The following is a 25,517-nucleotide window of genomic DNA, read 5'->3' on the forward strand; positions in this document are numbered from 1 at the left end:
CGACGAACCAATATGTTGAAGTCGAAGATACGATCTACAAAATAACTGACAACCAAAACAAGTTATAGTTTTTTAACAATGTGACGGCCACTATGATATGGGGTCATGCGGGGTCATGCGGGGTCATGCGGAAGTGAAGCCGACTCACCCGGGCAGGCAGCTGCGCATTTATACGCCGAATGGGAAAACTTTACAATCTCATCCCTACGATCTAAAAGCCCACTTATTATACTACCATATAGTAAAGGTTATGCCTCGCTGGCATTCACGTCAACGTTTTTACATACGGTTCAACATTTAGGGCGCACTATTCTCTTACCGCTACGTCACAGACTCCGGGGGTCGCGGCGAAATACTGTGTGCTCATACCTTAAAGTCCACTCGAGTCGTCGATTCGAGTACGCATGTGCAGTGTAGAAGGCGAAGGCCGTTGGCTCGTAAACAGTTCTTATCTCTACCTGTGTCTATTGGCATAACAATGCCCAGACGGGTTTTGTTTACCGTTCAGAGGCCTTCACCCTTACCCACTGACCCAGACCTTTCACATTGCACCCTGGGTTCCAGACTGTTTATGGGGCCTTTTAGCCGGTTCCCTTTGGCCGGTACCTTGTAGTCAGTTCATTCGGCGGCACAGAGACCCCAGCCCGCAGAACCCTAATTAGCGCACCGGGGGGATTTCTAGCCGGGGAGTTTGACCGGCCCTACCAACAGTAAAAGGGGCGCGGTTCACTCCCACGGGCTCAACTCTCCGGAGCGTTGATTAACACCGACTGTTCTTGGGCCACCGAAGGAAATCGCTAGCGACCCGGTACTAGTCTGGCGCCCAGGGTAACATTGCACATGCGTACTCGAATCTACGAGTGGGCTTACTATAAATGCAGAAATGTTCGCGGTGGTTCAATTTATGTTCGCGGTTTTCGTTTTTTTCGCTCTTCGGAATTCAGCGCGAACTTAAAACCACCGCGAAAATGTTTGCCAACCTACTAGCAAGGTCATCGTCAGGTAGGACAAAGGCCGAGTTCGGACTGAACCATTATTGACGCGAAAGTTAGGCGTGGTCTAAAACTGATCAGACTGCTCCCAACGTGCCGGTGAATTTGGTTGGCTAGCGGTCGGGGGGCAAGGTCACGGATGTGTAACTAGGGCTATATGTTGATTAGGATGGTTAATGTTTTACCGCTATTGGTTTGTATGCCGCTTATCGAATGATCACGTAGAGTAAAAAACAAATAGTAATTGATAATGAGTGAATTGAACTTTTTGCTATCTACTTGCCTCTTTGTTTTATTTGCTTGTTTATTGCAGTTTACGGGATATGCAATTGAACAAACTATTTCCTTTGCATGTCGATGATAACGTGATCGTAGCCCAAAAGCAAAGAAACAAACATTGACAAACATACATCGCTGCATCAGGCACTTCTTGTTTTTACTATTGCTAAACTTCTATTCACACCCTTCACGTTATAACCAATCATACGATTAAAACCATATCTGTATGTAATCAGTTTGTATGATAATGTATGCGATTATATCTATGGAGCGCAATTCACAATACCATAACGGGAGGGTCCATATAGTAACTAAGGGAGGACGAATGTCACTTTTTATTGCATGTGCGAAAATCTTTATATGCGCAGCTCACCAAATACATGTCTATCATCTTAACTTATATACAAAGATTTCTCTGAAATGATTCAAATAGCAAATTCAAAAATATAGTGATGTATGATAATCTCTACGTTGCTCTTATATGAAAATATAAGAGACTAATGCCTTAATTTTAGAAATTTCACCAATATTGTAAAAATACATTGTCTTTCCGTACAGCTTGTACTTTGTCAAGTATAAAGCATTTGCTTTTAACTTCTCATTAAAACCAGTGCGGTCAGATTAATTTTATGCTATAAATATGTAGTTTTATGATTCTTTGTTGATATGTGTTGGCAATTAGACACAATGTATAATGTAACCATGGGTAATATTGTTTGCTTAGTAAAACTTGTGTTTAAACTCTTTTACGGAAGACGAAGTTGTCCCTGTCCGGAGCTTGTATCATCCTGTTCACCTGTTTCATGTCTTCTCCCGACCATCCAACGTGGAAGTTCTGAACAATCTACATTGAAAAATATCATCATCATCATCATCAACATCATTATTATCATCATCATCATCGTCATCAATTACGTATACGGTATGGTTGAAACGAAGGAATTCCGGAAAGGAACTGAAAAGGTTTTACGTTTTGTAACAGTGCACCCCAAAAATGGTGTAATGAGACGCAAAATGGACAAGAAATAAAAGATAGAACAGTACAACATACAAATTATACACGTACACTTTTGTATAAAATACTTCGGCTCGTCTCATTTAAGTACAAAAGAAATTCATCATAACGAGAGGTCTATATGATGTCGATGTATTTATACTGCAAAAAGGTCAACTGAACAAGAGTCAAAAATGGAAAACAAAGTTTGTAGTATTCTATCACAAGGAGGTTAAAGAATATTTTATTGATGTCATTGATTTTACCTTCAACGCTAGTGCATGTTCTCATTCAAATGTACACATTTTTTAACTTCCGTTACCGTTTGAAGTAAGACGTTTAGTAAGCAAGAATAATTTTAAGTCGTCATAAAAACGACAGTTTGGCACCCTATATGTCGCAAATCTTAATGTCAAGAACGTCTTATTTTCAAACGATAACGGAAATTACAAAACCTGCACATTTAAAGGAGAACGAGAGTTAACCCTTCAAAGGCAAAGTAACCTACCCTGATCAACCCGAGATGTAGTTCTTGTTCTGCAAAACGCCGGCCTGCGGAGGAAATCAATAATAACAAAATAAACACGATACCAAATAAAATGACTAAAAACAAATGCCCAATTAAGCGCACATTTAGAAAATTGAAAAATTCAATCCAGGATAAAATTCACTTAAATCCAGGAAGACTTCCAGGAAAGTCCTACCGATGCACATCCTCGGTCCGTAGCCGAACGGCAGCAGGGTGAACGGTTGGACGCCGCTCGACTCGTCATCACGGAGCCATCTTTCCGGTTTGAAGACTTCCGGTTCCGGATAGTATTCCGGAAGAGAGCTGATGACGTCGTGAGCCATTAAGATCGTTGTCTGAAGGAAATTTCAAGGTATGACTTGACTTATGTATAGAAGAAAAGTATTTGGTACATTATCAATATACACGTGGGGTCGTGTGGCGTAACGGCAGGGTGTTCGGCCCAGAACCAAGAGGTCCCGAGTTTGAATCCCCCTGACGCCACCGATGTTGTGCCCTTGGCAAAGGCATATCGCCACTTCGCCCAGGTGTCTAAAATGGGACTGTTGTTAGCTGGACGTGGCAATGTTAATACAACTTGAGTGCAGTGCCACGTCGTCCTTGTCTGTCAAAAACCGAAGTAAAAGAAATGCACACCGCACATTTTGCTTAAAATTCCACAACATGTGCTGTTTGTGCCTTGTTGAAGTTGTGTTTTATAGTACTTCCTGCAAGGATGCTACATTCGGGATAATGTAACTGAGGAAGTCCATGGTTAGTCCATAGGGGACCGGAAGATGATTTCCATAGATTTTTCCCGAAATCGTCGAAATACAGTTCAGCTCCCGACACTATTTACATACCTTCGCAGGGACGACGTATCCTGACAACACGACGTCTCGGTCCAGTTTTCTCACGTTGCTAGTAGCAGTTGGAAAAAGCCTGAAAATTTCGAGAAGATTAAGGTAAAGATGTTATTCGTTTCTCATAAACTTCGTAGGAATGTCATATACTTCGTGCAAGACACCTTAAAGAAGGCCCGGTGAGTAGCTAGGCCTTCAACGGCGCATCTCTTCTTTCGATATAAACCACACAAGTCAAAAACTTTCACTTTAGCGAGGACTTTAGCGGATATTTTACTGGACGTGCGGTACGTTGGTGACCTCGCTGCGACCTGAGTTGGATTTTTGTTACCAATGACTTCATCATGGGAATACCATCCAAATGTGTATGACTAAAAAGACAACGAAACACACGAAGCGTAAATTAAAGTTTCTTTCCTTTTCGATGAAATTCGTTGAGCCCTCTGTTGAATTGCTCAGTTGCAGTGAGCTCACAAACGTGCCCGCGTCCAAAGGGATACCTGTTTAATATTCCTGTTACAAGAAGCAAGATTTATGAAGGTTGTAAAGCCTAAACGTACCTGAAAGTTTCTTTCACCACAGCACGAAGGTAGCGCATCTTGTTCAGCATCTTATCGTCCACAGGCTGTCCGGCTGGAACCACCTCCATGATCTCTTGGTAAAGTTTCTCCTGAGCTTCGGGATTTTTCGCCAGGCAGAAGAGGTTAAACATCAAGGTGTTCCCTGTCTGAAATAGATTTGAAAATAGATAAAGGTATGAATGAAGAGAGTTTATGCAATCTCTACCAGTAGATTGTCGATTGTGCCAGATCGCGATCTCTACCGGTAAAATGTTGATTGTGCCAGATCGCAATCTCTACCGGTAAAATGTTGATTGTGCCAGATCGCGATCTCTACCGGTAAAATGTTGATTGTGCCAGATCGCGATCTCTACCGGTAAAATGTTGATTGTGCCAGATTGCGATCTCTACCGGTAAAATGTTGATTGTGCCAGATCGCGATCTCTACCAGTAAAATGTTGATTGTGCCAGATCGCGATCTCTACCGGTAGAATGTCTATTGTGCCAGATCGTGATCTCTACCGGTAAAATGTTGATTGTGCCAGATCGCGATCTCTACCGGTAAAATGTTGATTGTGCCAGATCGCGATCTCTACCGGTAAAATGTCGATTGCGCCAGATCGCGATCTCTACCGGTAAAATGTCGATTGCGCCAGATCGCGATCTCAACCCGAATATTAGAGTATATACCGTGTCGATCCCGGCAGCCAGGAGGGTCACCGCCATTAGCATGGCCTCCTCGAACGTGACGTCATTCCTGGACAAGAGGCTCTGGAGGAAGTCCGTGTCCGACTCGGTCGGTGTCCCTTCTTCGGCTGCACTTTTAACAAGCTTCTCCTTCAGCAACTTTGCAGCAACACTGAAATTATAATTAGATAGCCATTCATATGAATGACAACAAAAGGGGGAAGTTGGAATGATTTGACTGAAAAATATTATAAAATCATCATATTGATAGCTGCTGTAGAATATGTATGCCATGGATTTTTTTTCTAATATCTATGAAGGCCCTGAGAATTTACCGGAAATCACAACTCCCCTGGCTTTGAGGTTTGTCTTGTTTTGTATTTATGCCATTGTGTCATTCAAGCCCTAATAATACACACATATCAAAGCGAAATACGCGCCAGAAGCTCAGAGAATGAACATAGATTCCAACTTCAGAATCCGGTATTCAAAATTTCAACATCGGCATAACCGGCAACATGTGGAGCGCGTCCGAATCATTGGATGAAAACCCTAAGGCTTGCAAAACGACTTTTAAGGCCAGGCAACACGGTAAAATGTAGACGGGTCCGGAAAAACGTTATCGAACGTTATCCCGGCCCAGATATGGCATAAAGACTATTACTCACAAGTGCCATTGGTCCATGGCCTTCTCGAACTTCCTCCACGTCGGTGTACTGATGTACTTGTAAAGACCGACTCCTGACAGCTCCAGCTTGACCAGGTTTCTGAAGAAGTTGTTGACCCCGTCGATCATCAGCTGTGCGTCAGAACCCGGTTCAAGGTCATCCAAGGTCAGACAGCCGAGCCGCTTGTCCAGCACAACCACGCTGATCGCTGGCATAGATCGGCAAGATGTAAAATGAGATGGAAAACTAGAAAGGCATCATTTGCAAGCAAGTACAACATATTTCACTCCATTGCCCTCCCATGCAAAAGTGGACTCTTTCAAGACCACCCCTGTGCAAAAAAAAGAGCATTGCAAAAATGATTTAGGTCCAAAGTAGAACGTTTGAAAATTTATTCCAATCCGAAATAGAGTTTTCCCAAATTCGACCCTATACGAAATTGCCTTACGTGCGGTATGGAGTGAAATATGAAAATGATAGTTAAACATCAAAGAGTTGAAATGCTCCAAACAGCCGGCCCGAAACCTGCCAAGACGAGCTGCCTTGCGAAGAACATTCTTTTCATACTCACACTCTAGCGCCCATCTGTACACGTAGTTGATGAAGTTGTGAACTTGCCCTCCACTCTCTTCCTTCTCTGTCAGAGCCCTGATGACGTCAACCAAGTCCCTGCTGACGTCATCCTGCAGGGAGGCGTACGCACCGACAGTCTTGGGCCGCATAATTTCTTTCTGAACCGAGCTGCGCACGCGCTGCCACTCTTCCCCGTTTCTGAGAAATAGATAAAGAAAGAAAGAAATACAAAACCCGAGTTTGTTAATTCATTTCTGCAATGTCTCAATCTAAGTCATATTATTTTAGTTTGTCAAAACAATCGGAAACGACGATGAGTCACGATGAAAACATGACCACATACACACACACACCGTAAACACACAGACAAACACACACACAGATACGCAGTAAACACACAGGCAGACAAACACCGAAAAAAAAAACACAGACGGACACACACACACACATGCTGACCCCGTGTGTGTAAGTGTGTGTTTGTGTGTGTGTGTCTTCTTTTGTGTGTGTGTGTGTGTGTGTGTGTGTGTGTGTGTGTGTGTGCGTTCCAGCGTATGTGCGTCCATAGCAATAAACGGGCCCTTCTAAGTACGTACAGGATTGCTACTCCAAGTGGCAGCTTCTTTAGTTCCCGGTAAATTTTCACGCTCATCAGCGGAAGCCGCTCCGGATATCTCCCCTCGTTGCGGAACACCTTCCCGATCTCCTTGGGATCACTGATGACCACCAAGTCCATCGGACCGATCTTCTCCCGGTAGATGCTCCCGTAGGTCTTCGTTCTCTCCCTGAATGAACCCCGCAGGTTTGTCTTGAGCGGAAATTGACCTGACAGAAAAATATATAACTTCAGTGCCGTCGGATAGGCTACCTCACAATCAGGTGTACCAAAAAGTGGTCACTTGGAGTGAAAATTCAGCTTTGTTTTAGTCATAAATCGTTGTTGGCCTTGTGCATACTGTCCTGAAGGATATACGCACAACATTGGCTTTAATTATAAGTTTAAAATGTATGTTCAACATTAGACATGTCCCCGTGGCGCAAGCGGTAACGCAACCCCGCTGCTTCGCCATCTGCATCAAATTCCGTGGGCCAGAGTTCGATCCTAGGGGTCGACTCCAGCTCGGACATGTTGAAAGGGATTGCATTAATCATTTCGGATGGTGACGTAAAGCCGGTGGTCCCGTGTATGAGGGAGTTTCAGGCATTAGCCTCAAGCGTCAAACTTCTGCACGTAAAATAACCCAACACACTTATCGAGAAGAGTAGGGGTGGCCCGGTTTGCTTGGCCAAAAACGCGAGCCGTAGCGACGTCGCATTGCAGTACATGTAGCTACTTGAAAAAGCGTTTTTTTTTCTAATCTTCACCTCAAATGAGGATGCCTTGAAACGAAACGAAACATTAGAACGAACAATGGTTGTAAATCGTCATCATCTTTTATAACTAGGCTGTGCTACACTAGAAAACAACCCAACATGCAGTATAACTATGCTAGGTCATTTCTGGTCATCTGGTACAATTACGTCATGTTGCTATTCTGGCTATATATTTTTATCAAATACAATCTCCACATGCACTGTAGCTTAATTCATGCAGTAATCTACTCTAAATATCTTAACAAGTAGATTGATAGTACTGTAAAGGTTTCCTTGTAAGAAATAAGGAAGAGTACCAAACGAAGGATATACAAAACGCTGATACAAAATGGGTAAAAGGTGTCAAACATCTGCTTGGAGATATGAGCTCATTCTGGACCCTGGTTGGGTTACTGTGACGTCATGACCAAAGTCCTTCACATACATGAATTTCAGAGGGCGTGATTTTCTGAACATTCTTCTACCTTAACTTGAAATGAAGCCAAAAAATGGCAGAATGCATGTAGCCCTATGGAGAAGTTAAGAAAAAGGTGTCATTATCTCAGGAATCAAAACATCAGACTACAATAACTAGCCCTCAAATACTAACCAGTTATGTCGACTGTCATCAGATTCATCCCTGACAAATTCCATACGGCTTTTCTCCAGATAAACCCCCCTAATCAGAACCCTTGGATAGGTCCTACATGCTTCAGACACCCAGTTGAAGACCATCCCACTATACCAGGGGGGTTCCAAAACCCACAAGGTAGAGAAAGACCATTTATTTCAACTAATTCAGCAAATACAGGGTCTATCCTACCACAGCCAACCCTATATTGCACAGATTTCACACAAAAATCCCACCAAACTAGAATTAAGTATTTGTGCTACATATACTTCAGGTTTGCTATGTTAGTTTAGCGATTACGGGGTCTTTTTATGAATATGAATTGGTATTGAATTTTTCATTTTATTTGAGTTGAATGTGTGATAGTTGTGTGCCGATTTGTTAAAAATAGAGAGAACACTAGCGACCCCCCCATTCCTGCGACGTCACAAAATCAAGATGGCGGCCACCACACATGCCAACGGATCCAACAAAGGTTTTGCTATGCAAACCTGTAAAAAGAATTTTCAATTGTTTAAACCATGTTTTTTTACATCGTGGGGTCAAGGCGCAGGCGCTTACCCTTTAGTCTCCCGGCCCTATACTGAGCACAACACGACAAATTAGTAGACTCACGAGTGAGCAGGCAGTCGTTTTTTATGAGGCTATTAATATGATTGCTTTGTTCTGATGCCATATCTGTTCCATATCTTGTAACGTCACTCTGCTCACATAACTAAATGCAGTTAGAACTGATATGGCATCAGAAAATAAGCCTCAAAATTGCCTGCTCACAGTCGTGGAGCTTGCAAGGGATGACAGTCAATATGGCTTCCTTCGGACTAACGTTACATGTAACTTCCTCATGGCATGGTACGTACCAAACGGGGTGTAGTCCCACGCCGTCCCGATGAGGGGAAGACCCTTCGGCCCGGGGATCTCATCGAACGGCCGAGCGGCTGCTTCGTGCGCAGCGCTCTCTGCCGCCCTGGTGCTCTGTGGACGGTAGGTCGTTTTCAGAGCCGACAGACTTCGTGCGCCACAAATGCGGAACACACTCCCTCGCTGTCCGACTACTCTCTGTAGCAGGGACATCTTCACAAGTCGGTGTGAGACATAGGCTAAGACACAGCAGGTGTCTAAATGATCAGTAAGGCCCTCCCTAGGCCAGTTAAGGGTTCCTTGTTGTCTGTCTTAAGCGGTGAGAATATGAAAGGCCCCTGCACGAAGAGTGGGAGGTCGTCGACCGTACGCACGGGTCAGCACGCACGGACTGAACCATTATTGAGGCAGATGGGGGAATGACAACCTGCACATGTATTGTACGATTTAAAGACCTGTATGTTGTTTACAGGTAAATTTTGCCAATATCAGTTTGTATTGTCCTCAAAAAGCCTAGGCACTGGTGCTTCGAATTCCACACACTGGGCAAACAAACAAACAAACAAACAAACAAACAAGCAAACAAACAAACAAACAAACAAAAACTGATCACATATCAACGCATGCATTAAACTTTTATTAACATAATTCACGTTACATGTATAACCATCGTACAATCAAAACTGCATTTGTATGAAATCAATTCGTATTAAAATGTATATGAATATATCGATGGAAGGCAATTGACAATGACATAACGGGAAATTCCACAAACATCTGTTGACCAGAGGATTTGTTACTTTTGTCTAAAAATAATATAAGGCGAACCTCATTTTTTGGTTGCATGTCACAAATGTTTTGATATAAGTAGCTCACCATATTCTTGTCTATAATCTTACATATTGAGAATTTCTCTCAAATGATTAAAAATTTGAAAAAAAAAAATGGACATATTGTCACAAACCCTGCATTGCTCATATACGAAAATATATGAGACTAATGCCTAACATTTGATATTGACGATGACGCCAATGGCATTGTAGGTGAGACATTAGCCCAAAAGCTGAGGCGCAGGTGCGTCCAAATACTGAACAAAAACAAACAAACAAACACTAGTAAACACTGTATCAGCCTCTTCTCATTTTACCACACCATTCACGTTATATCCAATTATACAATTAAACATACATATTGGAAAATGTATGAGACTAATGCCTTAAAGTTAGAGGTTCCACCAATACACCAAAGTACATTGTCATCCCATACTATGTATTTTGACAAGTATATTAGCATTTCCCTGTATTTTCTCATTTCAACCATTTTGGTCTGATTAATTTCAAATCTATGCCATAGATATGTTATGTAGTTTTATGACAATTGTAATGTCTTCCTTCCACCTAGAGAGAAGCCTGACTACAATCTGAGGAACAAGAAAACCAAATACAAACTTCCACTCAGTAAGACCAAAAGGCACAGAGACACGTACATCGTGAGGGCTCTGAGGGACTCGCAAAGCCTGGTTTGAGGCCCATGTACGCTTTACTCGTCTGTGTTCGTCTAAAGAAAACCTTTAACTGTATATAAGTCCCTAAATATGAATTGTGTGATGTAGTTTTAATCTGACCCACTGATATTATTTTAACGTACTTATTAAATTGTAAGAATCTAATGAAATTCAGATGTGTTCCCTGACATGCCTGCAATGTTGGTTTCTCAATAAAGATTGATTGATTGATTGATTGATTGATATGTGTTGGCAATAAAATACAATATATAATATAACCCTCGGTAGTATTGCTTGCTTAGTAAAACGTGTGTTTAAGCTCTTTTACGAAAGACGAAGCTGTCCCTGTCCGGAGCTTGTATCATCCTGTTCACCTGTTTCATGTCTTTTCCTGACCATCCAACGTGGAAGTTCTGAACAATCTACATTGAAAAATATCAACATTATCATCATCAAGTCCAAGTACGTACGGGTTGGTTGGAAAGAAGGAAAGGAACAGAAGTGGTAATATGTTTTGTGACAGTACACAGCAAAAATGGTAGAGTGAGACAACAAAGGAGACAAGAAATAACAAGATAAAATACAAGGAACACACAATCATATATTTTTGTATCAAATACTACGGCTCGTCTCATTTAATTACAAATATAGAAATTTTATCACATCGAGAGGTATGTATGCTGTCAACATAATTATCTAAACTGCAACAATGGTGAAAAAAACAGAAAGTACAGATTGTAATATGTTATGCAAATGAGGTTAAGAATATTGTTAATCTCATCGGTTATACCTTTAACCCCTAATTATAAATGGCAAAGGAACCTACCCTGATCAATCCGAGATAAAGCTCTTGTTCTGCAAAACGCCGGCCTGGAAAAGAAATGAAGACAAATGATGAATTGGAAATTCCTTTATTATCTTCGCCGAGAAGATTATGTTTTCGGTTACGCCAGCTGTTGGGCGGGTCTGTATGTACGTCAAGAGCATAACTCGAGAAACCTTTGATGGATCTTCATGATTTTTTTAGGTGTATAGTGGTTGTGCAAAGGAAGGTCAAGTTCGAAAACCCGTTCACCTGGCGGTTTCCAACAGTACTGCAGCGGACTTGGCATGTTTGTGTGTTTGTATGTAGGCAAAAATACATGGGTGTGTGTGTAGGGGGGGGGGGGGGGGGGGGGGAATGCCCAGATCACGTTTCGGACCGTATTCTCGGCATTGCAGCAGCGACACCTAGCTGCAGTGCCAGGTATAACCAGTCATCATTGCCCCAACGAAGATGGCGGACGTTCAACGAAACGTCGGCTGTTGTAACTTTCTGGCTGTGTATAAAGAACTTTTGTTATTTTGTTATTTATTCCTGTCATGAAAAATCCGTACGTACCGATGCACATCCTCGGTCCGTAGCCGAACGGAAGGTGGGTGAACGGTTGGACGCCGCTCGACTCGTCATCACGCGTACGGAGCCATCTTTCCGGTTTGAAGACTTCCGGTTCCGGATAGTATTCCGGATGAGAGCTGATGACGTCAGTAGCCATTAAGATTTTCGTCTGAAGATAGGAGGAGATATATATAAATACATATATAGAATACAACACAGTGTATTCCGTATCACCCGAGGTACTAGCCCTACCGTGGGTTAGATCGCCCGACGGCCGGAGGATATCCTACGCGCGGGATCCCGGGAGGGCCGGGACCTAGGATGATGCGGGATATATAAACTGTGTTGTATCTTGTAATGGCAACCACTCGTATTATCTTTATTCGTATTCAGATACATAGTACAGATACATGGTACAGATACATAGTACAGATACAAATACAGATCGAGTATGGTGACCGTGTCAATTGACACGGTAGCCTTCGCGTGAATTTCTTTAAGGTGGATGACAGGTTGCGAATCTGAGACCCACACACTTTGGGCATCCGCCTTCTCCAGCGGCACCAATTCGAGGGAGACGTGCTGGTTCTGGTTGGGATGCTTGCAGCGAGCTGCCGGATGACTCTTACACTCGAGGTCCGCCTTGATAACGCCAGCCCGCATGGCGCTGCTCTCGTCCGCCAGTTGAAGACAGCTGCCGTTGGAGACTTGTCCCTCTAACTGAGGGGGGACATGCGTGTAAAGTGCCTTTCCCAAGGGCACAACGTCGGGGCGCAAGTTCGGACATGTCACTGGGCACCCCTGGGCACTTGTATCTTATGTGCGTCAATTTTAGCAACCTCTGGTATTCGCATTTTCGGCTGCGGCGCAACTGGCGCACGCGAAGCACGTTCGAATCATCCGATGGAAGCCATCATAGATATGTAGGCAGCCGAAAGGTCTTTTCTCCATATCTTATTGTGTAGAAAAAAAGTTTGGCTACCGACACCAGAATGTAATCATTGTTATATAGCATTTCTTGTTGAGAACGACCCGTCTCTACTTATTTCAAAGTTGCAGACATTTTCCCCATACCATCACATTAAATGTTCCCAGATGTATCAATGATATACATGATGTAGTTTATTGATTAAAATGGCTGACATACCTTTGCAGGAACGACATACCCCGACAACACGATGTCTCGGTCCAGTATTCTTAGGTTGTTTGGGGCAGTTGGATAAACCCTGCAAAATTTCAAAATCAAAAGGAGAAAAAATAAACTACCTTTGTACATGGCACATGTGCAAATAACATAAGAGTAGTCGTTCTAACCAGCAGCTAAATAGACGAATGAATAATAAGTATTACCTATTAGCATTGCCACTGTTAGTTTTGCTGCTTTCTTTCCTCATGGAGACGTCAGACTAATAAGGGATACGGTCTGTATCCATGTATTTTCATGACGTAACCTTGAATATTCCCTTTTGAATTAGGAGACTGACGTATACCTGAAAGTTTCCTTCACCACGGCACGAAGATAGTGCATCTTGTTCAGCATCTTATCGTCTACGGGCTGACCGGCTGAGATCACCTCCATTATCTCTTGGTAAAGTTTCTTCTGGGCTTCGGGATTTTTCGCCAGGCAGAAGAGGTTGAACATCAAAGTGTTCCCTGTCTGAAATGAATAAATAAGCTATAAGATAAATTACGCTAGTGTAAGACTCCAATCATGGTAGTCAAAGACGATAGGAGACGAATGTGACGGGAAGAAGGTCTATAATCAGGAACACAACATAGAACAAAGAATCTCTCTTTCTTGGGTCGTACCACTCTCCGCCCGGGGGGGTGGCGGCTTCAACTATTCGAACTTTACACTCTTCCCCCCTATCTAAAATAAAATTCTCCTGAATTTCAACCAAGTTATGTGTATCTTTAACATCCTGTATCTTTGTTTTAAACATAACCAACATTAATAACAGCTAACGACTTCTTTCTTTAACATCCTGTATCTTTGTTTTAAACATAACCAACGTTAATAACAGCTAACGACTTCTCTTTCTTTAACATCCTGTATCTTTGTTTTAAACATAACCAACGTTAATAACAGCTAACGACCTCTTTTTCTTTGGCATGACTACTATGCGTGGACAACATAATTCCGTGACAAACAGTTCTAACTGTATTCTAGCAGGTATAGAATTTGACATGGAATGTTCTGGTATCTAACACAGGTTGCTTCGTGAACTCAAGTCCCAGTGTTGTAAGCCCTAGCATCTGGTCGACGAGAATACCTCTGACATAGTCCAGGTTAAGCGGCGGCCTTTAGTCCATAACACAGTCAGCGAACCTTGATGGTCTGGTTACTCGGCGGCCATGCCGTGTGGTGTGCTGATTAGTGTCTCCTACAGAGGTCGCCTGTTGAGGAGCTTGGTCCTCAAAGCTGTCGCACGCCAGTTGTGACGTCGGCGCGTCGCCGGTGGGCACCAGCTGACGATCCCGATGCTGCGCCACGGTTGGCAGTGTGTAGCAAGGCTTCAGTCTGTTATAATGCACTATTTTCCTGCGTTTGCTTCGAGCGTCCTTGATCCTGTATGTAACCCCCGGTTCTCCATCGGAGTGTAGCCGTTCCATGACTACAAATGGACCTTTCCAACGGGGTTTGAGTTTTCGGCGTAGCGCCGTAGGATCGTTGACCCACACCTTGTCGCCTGTCTTATATGGCCTGTGGGACGTAGTGGAGTCGTATGCAGCTTTCTGGCGACTGCTTGCTCGTTGCATGTTTTGTCTTGCGTGAGCGAAGGCTGTGCGAAGACTGCTTGTCAGAGTTTTGACGTACGACCTTGCCGTGGTTGTGGGCGGCGCTCCCGGTGGGGTCGTGCCAAATATCACATCAGCGGGAAGATTTGTCTCCCTTCCATGGGCGAGGAGGAAGGGCGTGTAGCCGGTGGAGGCGTGCACAGATGTGTTATATGCCAGTAGAACATGAGAGAGATGGTCGTCCCAGTCGTCGCCCATAGGCGATACATACTTCGAGAGCATTGCTTTCAACGTTCGATTGAAGCGCTCCACTAGTCCATCCCCTTGGGGATGGTAGGGGGTTGTGCGGCTTTTGGCGATACCCAGTGCAGCGTACAGTTCTTTCATTAAATCTGCCTCGAACTGACGACCTTGGTCGGAGTGCAGCGAGGACGGGACACCATGTTCTCTGATGTAGTGGGTAAAGAGGACTTGAGCCACTGTAGGGGCATCTTGGCGCGGAATAGCATAGGCGTTAGCATATTTAGTGAAGAAGTCCTGTAACACTAGGCAGTACCGATTTCCTTTTTTTGATTTCGGAAGTTCGGTCAAGTCCATGGCCACCTTCTTGAACGGGTCATCGGCCCGAATGGGTTTCAGAGGTGCTCGAGCTGAGGGTGTCGGTGCTGTCCTTGTGGCACAATGTTGGCAGGCGCGATACCACCTCTTGACGTCTTGGTTCATGCCCGGCCAGTAGAAGCGGATATATACCCTTCTCAGTGTTTTTGTGATTCCCAAGTGTCCCGAGCAAGAGCCATTGTGTAGTTCCTGCAGAATGGCGGGCCTTAGGCTTGCAGGTGCCACCCGTTGATAGATCACGTGGCAATTTGCGTTGGGTTTCCACCGTCGGTACAGGACACCGCGTTTGACCACGAGCGAATGGTACTGGTCCCACAAGGCTTTCAGAGATCGGCCTCGCCGACTGATGGTGTGCCATGGGGGCCTGCCCTGGCGTTGTCTCTTCCATTGTATGATTTCTGAAATATCCTGATCCGCCTCTTGTGCCTGTTGTACCTTATGAGGTAACGAGTGTCCGTCGGGGGAATCCGTCGGTGGGGGCGGCAGTTGACCATCAGGCGGATCGTCAAGTGGCACTGTTGGCTGTTCGGCCGAAGGATCGTGGGGTAGGGTCGGTGGTTGGTCGACAGCGGCCACTGACGCTGGCAGGTGCGATAGAGCATCGGCATGGGGTAACCAGTGTTCATCTGGGGGATCCGTTGGCGGGGGCAGCAGTTGACCATCAGGAGGGTTGTCAAGTGGCGCTGTTGGCTGTTCAGCCGTAGGATCTTGGGGTAGGGTCGGTGGTTGGTCGACAGTAGCCACTGTAGCCACTGACGCGGGCAGGCGCGAGAGAGCATCGGCGTTGCTGTTGGCTTTTCCCGCACGGTAGGTAAGGTCGAACTCGTATGTAGACAGTTCCACAGCCCATCTAGAACGCCGTCCTGTTGGATCGTGCGTAGTGAGCTTGTTGGACCACCCGAGTAAGGGCTTGTGGTCAGTCATGACAGTAAAGCGCCGTCCCGCGAGGTAGGTGCGGAAGTGACGGATGCTCCACACGACGGCCCACATCTCCCGGTCGAACGTAGCCCATCGCCTCCCCTGTGCAGTGAGCGTACAACTGGCGTATGCGACCACTTGTTCGCCATGGTCGGTGGTCTGGGAAAGCACTGCTCCAACTGCGGAATCCGACGCATCAGTGTGTAGCGTAAATGGTCGGCTGAAATCTGGGTATGCCAAGATCGGTGAAGACGTCAACGCTTCCCGTAGGGTCTCGAAGGCTGCCTGACAATCTGATGACCAGGAAAAGGATGAGCCCTTTCTTGTCAGGACGTGCAGAGGCTCGGCAATCTTGGCGAAGTGGCGTACGAATTTCCGATAGTAGGACGCCAGCCCTAAGAAGGATCTTACGTGAGCGATTGAGGTAGGGGTAGGCCAATTGCGGACTTTGTCCGTGTTGGTTGGATCGGGTTGGACGCCATGTCGGGAAACCACGTGGCCAAGGAAGTGGACTTTTGGCTGCGCAAACTTGCACTTCTCGGCGTTGAGTTTCAAGTTGGCAGAACGGAATCGGGAAAGAACTTCCTCCAGGACCGTGAGATGATCCTCGAAGGTGCGTGAAAAGAGGATAATGTCATCAAGGTAGGCTAGACATGACCTCCAGTCTAATCCCGCCAGGAGGAGTTCCATTAACCGGTGAAATGTCGATGGCGCGTTCGTGAGGCCGAACGCCATGACTGTGAATTGGTACAGGCCACGACCGGTGGTGAAGGCCGTCTTCTCACGATCGTCCGGATGGACGGGGACCTGCCAGCAACCGGCCGTCATGTCCAATGTTGTGAAGTATGCTGAGCCCGACAGGGCATCGATGGTGTCGTCCGTCCGGGGTAGGGGATGAGCATCCTTGACTGTTGCGTGGTTCAATTTTCGGTAGTCGACACAGAATCGATGGGTGCCATTTTTCTTTCGGACCAGGACTACGGGTGCGGCCCATGGGCTCTGACTGGGCTCGACCACACCCGCATCCAGCATCTCCGCGACTTGGCGTTGTACCTCGGCCTGGCGGTGGATGGGCATTCTGTGTGGTCGTTGTTTAATTGGCCGGTCATCATGGGTAAGTATGCGGTGTTGAGCGAGGGACGTGCGACCTCTGTCCCCTGGATGACGACTGAAAACATCAGAATAACGCTGGAGGAGGTCAGAGAGTTGGCACGCCTCATCCGGGGAAAGGTGGGTGGTGTCGACACTGGGAGGAGTGGTGCTGGCCAAAGGATCTTGTTCGGCGATGTCATCATCGTCTAATGGCAGGAAGGATCCCAGTGGCATGGCTGCTTTCAGCGTGACAGGTTCATCTGATGTGTTGGTCACCTCACAAACGGTTTCAGAGTTGTTGACTGTGGCGACAGTTCTGGCAATGGCGAACCCTTTGTCGGTGTAGGGGCGTGGTTCCAATAAACCAGCGTAGTCATTAGGGATGGGGCGTGTCGCCATTCCGGGTGTAAGGCGGACCGGTATCGCCATGACGGAATGCGGGGGCACTAAGGTGGTGCGACATACAGCGGCATGACAAACTGTGGGAAGCAGCTGAGATGACGTTAGGAGTGGTAGGGGTTGTCCTCCGATAGTCAGTGTACCCCTGCCAGCATCAAGGATGGCCTGTTGGGAAACGCAGAAGTCCCAACCTAGGAGGGCAGGTTGATCTGCATCACGGACGACATGGACGGGATGAGTTGCTTCACGGTCGCCCAGGTGGATGTGTAGGTCAATAACTCCAATAGTGTCCAACACGGAGTAAATTGCTTCATCAGGGGACGACACCGCAGATGGGGGATGGAGTTATACAGTTGTTCGCTAATGAGGGAAATGGCTGATCCTGTGTCAGTAAGTGTGTTCGTGGCTGACCCCTCCAAGATGGCGGAAATGTGGGATGTGGGCGGGAATCGGTGGGAGGGGTGCTGTGAGGGGGCCTGCGGTTGGTCTACTGATGCCCGGCCCGCGGCATCAGAGGAAGGTCGTTTCCCTGGTCAGCAAAACGGACTGATCTGGAAGGTGAGCGGGAGTGGTTGCGGTCTGAAGACGGCTGGCGGTATGGAGAGCGAGACCGCGAGTCAGTGGAGTGATGGTACGGGGAGTTGGGGCGGTCTGAAGACGACTGGCGGTATGGAGAGCGAGACCGCGAGCCAGTGGAGTGACGGTACGGGGTGTTGGGGCGGTCTGAAGACGGCTGGCGGTATGGCGAGCGAGAACCCGAGTCAGTGGAGTGACGGTACGGGGAGTTGGGGCGGACATCGTCCGATGGGTGAGATGGGGAACGGGCACGAGTGTCGGTAGTTCCGCGGTATGGTGAACGTGAACGGCTGTTGGCGAAGGAACCGTTACGGTACGGCGAGCGGGAACGATCGGCAGGCGGTTGGCGGAAAGGTGAGGTGGAACCGGAGCGGGCTTCGTAGTAGGGCCTGGGTGCTGGGGACAGATGCTGGCTTCGGAACAGGTTGGTGAGGATAGAGACCTGCTCGGTCAGGGTGGCCACGGCTGTGTGCAAATCGTCTCGCTGAACGGCATTCACCGGTTGCTCTCGAGTTTCCCGCGGGGCAGAGGCGGCCACTGCTTGTTCGTAGAGGGTGGCAATCTCTGCAGCCTCTTCGATGGTGGCAGGGTTTCGCTCCATCACTCGGAGGCGCGTGGCAGCATCAATGCCTTGTGTAAAGTATTGGAGGGCAACCCCCTTGATGGCAGGCTCGTTGTAGCGTTTTGACGCGTTTTGATGCGTTGTAGCGTATGCACGCCGGACCAGTTCTTCTAGTTCTGCTGCGAATACGATGAATGACTCACCAGGTTGGCGTTTCCGTTGCGCTAGGGATTGTTGGAAACTGAAGGTAAACCTGTCTTGAGAAAAGGCATGTGACAGCATCCCGAGGAGGTTGGTGTAATCACGGCGGATGTCCTGTTGGAGGCTATGGAAGTATGTTAATGCAGGTCCATCCAGGAAGGTGGGGAGGATACGTGCTCGTACGTCAGGGGTGTACTGATGGGCGTCTGCGTAAACCTCAAATTTACCAAGCCAGACATGGAAGTCTTCCTCCCCCTTGCCCAGGAAGTGCGCTGGTAGGTGCGTTTTGAGGTGTAGTGGGGTAGCTGGGACCGGCCCGGAACCTGTCTGTGGTGCGGGTGGTGGTGGTTGTTTCCATGTGGCACCTGAAACTGTACCGGGTGGTGATAGTTGGTATGTAGCACCTGCGGACGTACCGGGTGGTGGTGGTTGTTTCCATGTAGCACCTGACGACATACCGGGTGGTGGTAGTTGGTATGTAGCACCTGCGTACGTACCGGGTGGTGGTGGTTGTTTGAATGTGGCACCTGGAGCTGTACCGGGTGGTGATAGTTGGTATGTAGCACCTGCGGACGTACCGGGTGGTGGTGGTGGTTGTTTCCATGTAGCACCTGACGACATACCGGGTGGTGGTAGTTGGTAGGTAGCACCTACGGACGTACCAGGTGGTGGTGGTTGTTTGAATGTGGCACCTGGAGCTGTACCGGGTGTTGGAAGTTGGTATGTAGCACCTACCGAAGTACCGGGTGGTGGTGGTTGGTATGTAGCACCTGCCAAAGTACCGGGTGGTGGTGGTTGGTATGTAGCACCTGCCGAAGTACCGGGTGGTGGTGGTTGGTAGGTAGCACCTGCCGAAGTACCGGGTGGTGGTGGTTGGTAGGTAGCACCTGCCGAAGTACCGGGTGGTGGTGGTTGGTATGTAGCACCTGCCGAAGTACGGGGTGGTGGTGGTTGTTGGAATGTGGCACTTGGAGATGTACTAGGTGGTGGTAGTAGGTATGTAACATCTGAAGACATATCAGGTGGTGGTGGTTGTTGGAATGTGACACCTAATTCTAACGATGTACTAGGTGGTGTTGGTTGCTGGACTGTAGCACCTGAAGGCGTAGGAGCGGTAAAAGCTGGTCCGGGGAACCGCTGTGTGAGACCCGCCTGAGTAGGCGAAGCCACTAGAGGTGCACGTGAGTTTGTCGATGTCATCGGGTTATAATGAGGAAACGAAACTTCAGAGTCAATGAAAAATTCCCCCGGATTGTTAGTCGATGTCATACGACGAGATAGCCCAAGCTACGGACGAACGGGAATGTGGCAGTAGCCTACCTTCTGCTGGGAGGCGTACAGGTTTCAGAACAGAACGCACGTGGTCCGGGGGGGAGGGGGGCATCGGCCAGACGGAGCTGCGGGAAGCGATTTTTCCAGCAGGGACGAGTAAGATTAGTAGTGCATCGACGGAGGAGGTTCGAACACCGCTGCCATCAGTGTAAGACTCCAATCATGGTAGTCAAAGACGATAGGAGACGAATGTGACGGGAAGAAGGTCTATAATCAGGAACACAACATAGAACAAAGAATCTCTCTTTCTTGGGTCGTACCACTCTCCGCCCGGGGGGGTGGCGGCCTCAACTATTCGAACTTTACACTAGCAACTAAAATGTGGGACAGATGAGGATGTACGAGGGGCGTTCGATAAGTTACCGTGATCAAAGAGACATATCTCAAATTTCGGGGCAATTAAGAACAAACTATGAAGCCTTCCATTATTGTCCACCAAAACACAAATAATTCTTACCATATACAGGTAAACGAAGTGGTTTTTTTTGCTTGTTTAATTAACGACGTCATTGTGTTTGTTTGTTCGTGCTTTGACTCAAATGAGTACAGGCGCATTTGGAACCATCAGTAGCTATCATTACAGCAGTAATTCGGCTGCTGACTCAGGGGTAACGTGCGCTGGAATAATTCCATCAATGTGACACATGTTTTGCCATTTATGGTCCACAAAGTTTATTATCCAATGTTCGTTTACATTAGTATTCAAGCCCTCGTTTTTGACATGCCTTACTTGCATCTTAGATTTGACCTTGTGGCTATTGTACTTCGTCGTTCGAGGGCAAACTAACGTCTTGCTGGAGGGGAAGAATGAAAAGAAACCAAACCAAGCCACAACATACCGTGTCGATCCCGCCAAACAAGAGTTCCACGGCCGTCAACATGGCCTCCTCGAACGTGACGTCATTCCTGGACAGCAGGCTCTGGAGGAAGTCCGTGTCCGATTCGGCGGATTTTCCATCTTCGGCTGGACTTTTATCCAGCTTTTCCTTCAGCAGCTTGGCAGCAACACTGAGGTTTGACACAATCAATCAATCAATCAATCAATCTATGTATATATTCATCAGTATGGAGAGACAAAAAGAACTAACAAAATAACGTAAAAGCATGATGATCAAAGTAAACTATGTGTATATATGTCTATCTATCTATCTCTCTCTTTATAGATATATTACCCTAGATAGAAGTCCGTTGTGTGAAGCACTGCGACAACTTCAACATATGCACCACCTACTTTGAACAACAGATATGAAAACTAGAAGAAGAACTACATGAATTCCAAACTCAATTAAAATTTTAAACCTCAGATAGTTACGTCTGCCATTGGTCCATTGCCTTTGCAAAGTTCCTTCACGTAAGGTTGCTGATGCACTTGTACAGACAGCTTTCGGTATAAAATGTAGCAGAAAAAGTACCAACACGCTGTCGAGTAAAAAGAAGAACTTGAGTAAGTTTAAGCCTCAGAGTCTTAACTTACGTGTGCCACAGGTCGATTTCCTTCTCAAACTTCCTCCACATGGGGGTACTGATGTACTTGTACAGACCGACTGCTGACAGCTCCAGTTTGACGAAAGCATCGAAGAAGTCGTTGACCCCGTCAATCATAAGCTGAGCGTCAGAACCCGGTTCAAGGTCATCCAAGGTCATGCAGCCGAGCCGCTTGTCCAGCACAACCACGCTGATAGCTGGGGGGGGGGGGCAATGTGTAAATTTGATGGCCCGTTCTAACTGCAATGTATATCCAATTCCGAATGAGTTGCGTATGAACATTTTGTTGCTTACGGATAGCCTTTCTTGGAAAAAGTTGTTTCTACTTTGGCCCACCTCTGTGCTGCCCGGTTATCGAACCGAAAAAATGACTAACTTCGGCCGCAAACTTAACAGAAACCAAAGAAATGTCAATGCAACCAAACGCGACGAAAAAGATCTCTGACCTCGCCAGAATGCGTAGTCGTATTGCACAAACTCGAACGCGCTTCGCGTGCACCAGGAGCGCCGCTGTCGAAAATTTGCCCAATACCGGATTAGGACGTTGTTGTTATAATTTTTTGATAGATCAAGGACACCAAATTTTCTTAACTTCTGGTGAACTTCAAATTAAGAAAAAAGAATCGTGTTTTGTCGGGTGGGTATGACATAAATAGAATACAACACGGGATTGGATCGCCCGACGGCCTAGGGCTGATACCTCGGCTGATACGGAATACACCGTGTTGCAGTTTACATTTATCATCTCTATACATTCAATACATATTGCACGGCGCAAAATGGTTAACTGGGACTTTCAATAATCTTTCTTTTAAAACCCTTGCTAGGTAGGTTCCCATACTCACACTCGAGCGCCCATCTGTACACGTAGCTGGTGAAGTTGTGAACTTGACCCCCGCTGTCTTCCTTCTCTGTCAGAGCCCTGATGACGTCAACCAGGTCCCTGCTGACGTCATCCTGCAGAGAGGCGTACGCACCGACCGTCTTGGGTCGCATCAGGTCCTTCTGAACCGAGCTGCGCACGCGCTGCCACTCCTCTCCGTTTCTGAGGAATAAAGACGAAATCTGATCTTGTTTTTCACACTACACGTTGTCTAAATCACATTATCATGTTTATCAAAACATGCAGTAACGGTGACAATAACACACACACACACACACACACACACACTAACACACAGACACGCGCACGCACAAGCACTCACGAACAAATACACGCACACACGCGCGCGCGCGCGCGCGCACACACACACACACACAAATACACACACATACGCATTTGTTTGTGCATAAGTAGCTTGCTACTCATATACCTACAGGTTCACTAATCCAACTGGCAACTTCTTTAGTTCCCGGTAAGTTTTGATGCTCATCAGCGGAAGCCGCTCCGGATATCTCCCCTCGTTGCGGAACACCTTCCCGATCTCCTTGGGATCACTGATGACCACCAAGTCCAACGGGCCAAGTTTCTCCCGGTAGATGCTCCCGTAGGTTCTCGTTCTCTCTCTGAATGAGTCCCGCATGTTTGTCTTGACCGGGAATCGACCTGCTTGGTTCCAAGATGTAAAGGTTTAATAAGACGCGGTGTCGTTTGAAAGACAACATATACATATTTACGAGGAGTGCGTTCTTACTAAGGCCTTGTGCCAAACATCTGCTTGGAGATTTGAGCTCCATGACCCTGCTTGGCACGTCATGACACAGGTCATGGGTCGTAGGTCATAACGCTGTGTCCTTCACAGCGGGCGTCATAGGGCTACATGCATTACTGCCATTTATTGTATCCCTTTAGTCTCCCCTATCCTGAATTTCTTCTACTTCACTTGAAAAGAAGCCAAAAGTTACACAACTAACAACACATTGCATACGTGACAACCATAAGTCACTGAGAATGATACATACAACCATATATGGATCGGTACCTCCCTACCTGCCTGCTTGATACCTGGTCGGGTAACATATAAACAGCCTGGATATTAGATACGCATAATTTATTTGTAACCATACAGCAGTTCAAACAAGGAAGCGACCGAGATACCTTAAATGCAACGTTGGTGCCTCAAAAATGGAGTTTTGCTGGCGAGGCCAGTATAAGATATGGCTTCCTTAATAGGGCTACCTTCCTCATGGCATGGTACGTACCAAACGGGGTGTAGTCCCACGCCGTCCCGATGAGGGGGAGACCCTTCGGCCCGGGGATCTCATCGAACGGCCGAGCGGCTGTTTCGTGCGCAGCGCTCTCTGCCGCCCCGGTGCTCTGTGGACGGTAGCCCGGGTTGGTCGTTCTCAGAGCCGCCAGACTTCGTGCGCCGCAAACGCGGAACAAACTCCCTCGCTGTCCGACAACTCTCTGTAGCAAGGACATCCTCGCAATCTTAAACTCAACAGGTGTCTAAATGATTATTAAGGCTGGCCCCAACAGCTTAGGGGTTCTTCTTGTCTGTCAGGAAAGGTGAAGAGTTGTCAAGGCCTCTGGGTATGAGAGATGTCTGCAGAAAGATTGGGAGGCCGTCGAGCGCACGGACTACTACGTAGTATCAATTTTTTTGTCATGACTAGCAAGGTCATCGTCCGTTCGGACAAAGTCCAAGTGTGGACTGAACCATTATTGACGCGGCAATGGGGGTGACAACGTGAACCCCTACGTGTTTATGATTCATGTGTCACCATTCAATACCAGTAAGCCCATGCTACACATGGCCATTGGCTCCAGACTTTCCCCGGCCTAAAACTGCTCCCAACTTACGGTCAGACTGCTCCCAACTTACCAGCGACCTTGGTTGGCTAGTGGTCGAGGGTTGATCTGCTAATCTCCAAGCAGATCTACACGGTGACCAAAAATGGTATATGCTAGCCAGACAAGCTCCAGTCAGCCAGATGAGCTCCAGTCCGCACCGTAGGTGCTTCTCTGGCTGACTGGAGCTTCTCTGGCTAGCATACTGACCATTTTTGGTCACCGTGTAGATCTGCTTGGAGATTAGTCGAGGGCATGGTCGAGGGAGGTCCTGAATGTGTATTGGGGATTTGTGTTGTTCAGGGAGGTCAATGTCATACCGCTGTTTGTTTGCATGTCACTGATTGAATAATCACGTAGCGTAACAAAACAAATAGTTATTGATAATAAGTGAATTGAACTTTTAGCTAGTTGCTTGCCTCTTTGTATGATTTTGATAGTTGTTTGTTTTCATTTCAGTTACTAGATATTTAATATAAACAAACTATAGCTTGGATGTCCTTTGCAGGGCGATGATGACGTGATCGTAGCCCAAAAGCAAGCAAACAAACAAACAAATAAAAACGAACGAACAAACAATGATGACACGCAACTGTATCAGGCTATCCTCGTTTTTATTATTGTTTAACTTTTATTCCGACCATACACGTTATATCCAATTATAAAATCAAACATACACTTGTATGAAGTCAGCTTGTGTGAAAATATATGCGAATATATCTATGGAACGCATTTAGCAATAACGTACTGGGAAAATCTAGGAAATACGTGTGGACCAATGGGTTTGTCAATATTGACAAGGAAGGGAAGACAAATTTGCTTTTGACTGAAAGTGACATATTATAGATTCTTATACTCTTAGCTCACCATAAATATGTTAAGCATTTTAGATATAAGGATTTCTCTCAAATGATTCAAAATTCAAAAACGCTGAACGCCGCCATCTTGTTACCGTTATATGCGTCCTTCACCTATTTGCTCATTGTTTGTGAGCAAGGAGGCTAAAAATAGCT

At 46.5% G+C, this 25,517-nt stretch overlaps 2 protein-coding genes across 2 annotated transcripts; both read right to left on the reverse strand.

The window, feature by feature from the left end:
- Positions 1 to 1,406: 1,406 nt before the first annotated feature.
- On the reverse strand, positions 1,407 to 9,347 carry LOC136423169 (probable cytochrome P450 49a1). The gene is made up of 10 exons (XM_066411226.1): positions 8,966 to 9,347; positions 6,718 to 6,946; positions 6,123 to 6,322; positions 5,552 to 5,759; positions 4,887 to 5,055; positions 4,197 to 4,363; positions 3,637 to 3,715; positions 2,970 to 3,129; positions 2,774 to 2,817; positions 1,407 to 2,115 (listed from the first exon to the last, which is right to left on the reverse strand). The coding sequence occupies exons 1-10, from the start codon at positions 9,177 to 9,179 to the stop codon at positions 2,008 to 2,010; spliced, it is 1,578 nt and encodes a 525-aa protein (XP_066267323.1). The 5' UTR covers positions 9,180 to 9,347; the 3' UTR covers positions 1,407 to 2,007.
- A 235-nt stretch (positions 9,348 to 9,582) lies between these two features.
- On the reverse strand, positions 9,583 to 24,312 carry LOC136423152 (probable cytochrome P450 CYP44). The gene is made up of 10 exons (XM_066411203.1): positions 23,913 to 24,312; positions 23,088 to 23,316; positions 22,616 to 22,815; positions 21,760 to 21,967; positions 21,125 to 21,293; positions 13,339 to 13,505; positions 12,996 to 13,074; positions 11,852 to 12,017; positions 11,297 to 11,340; positions 9,583 to 10,892 (listed from the first exon to the last, which is right to left on the reverse strand). Exons 1-10 carry the CDS (start codon positions 24,133 to 24,135, stop codon positions 10,785 to 10,787), a joined length of 1,593 nt encoding a protein of 530 aa, XP_066267300.1. The 5' UTR covers positions 24,136 to 24,312; the 3' UTR covers positions 9,583 to 10,784.
- Positions 24,313 to 25,517: the final 1,205 nt, after the last annotated feature.

The sequence above is a fragment of the Branchiostoma lanceolatum genome, chromosome 1 (genome assembly GCF_035083965.1).
Source record: "Branchiostoma lanceolatum isolate klBraLanc5 chromosome 1, klBraLanc5.hap2, whole genome shotgun sequence".
In the NCBI taxonomy this organism is placed as follows: Eukaryota; Metazoa; Chordata; class Leptocardii; order Amphioxiformes; family Branchiostomatidae; genus Branchiostoma; species Branchiostoma lanceolatum.

Excerpts from the sequence above, each read along its gene's own strand:
- LOC136423169 (XM_066411226.1), bottom strand. The coding sequence starts at position 9,179 with ATGTCCCTGCTACAGAGAGTAGTCGGACAGCGAGGGAGTGTGTTCCGC. Across the intron at positions 4,364-4,886 it reads TGGCTGCCGGGATCGACACG|ACAGGGAACACCTTGATGTT; the intron begins GTATATACTCTA and ends AATCTATTTCAG. Across the intron at positions 3,716-4,196 it reads GTGGTGAAAGAAACTTTCAG|GCTTTTTCCAACTGCTACTA; the intron begins GTACGTTTAGGC and ends CGAAATTTTCAG.
- LOC136423152 (XM_066411203.1), bottom strand. The coding sequence starts at position 24,135 with ATGTCCTTGCTACAGAGAGTTGTCGGACAGCGAGGGAGTTTGTTCCGC. Across the intron at positions 21,294-21,759 it reads GAAATCGACCTGTGGCACAC|TGTTGCTGCCAAGCTGCTGA; the intron begins GTAAGTTAAGAC and ends GTCAAACCTCAG. Across the intron at positions 10,893-11,296 it reads TTTATCTCGGATTGATCAGG|ATTGTTCAGAACTTCCACGT; the intron begins GTAGGTTCCTTT and ends TTTTCAATGTAG.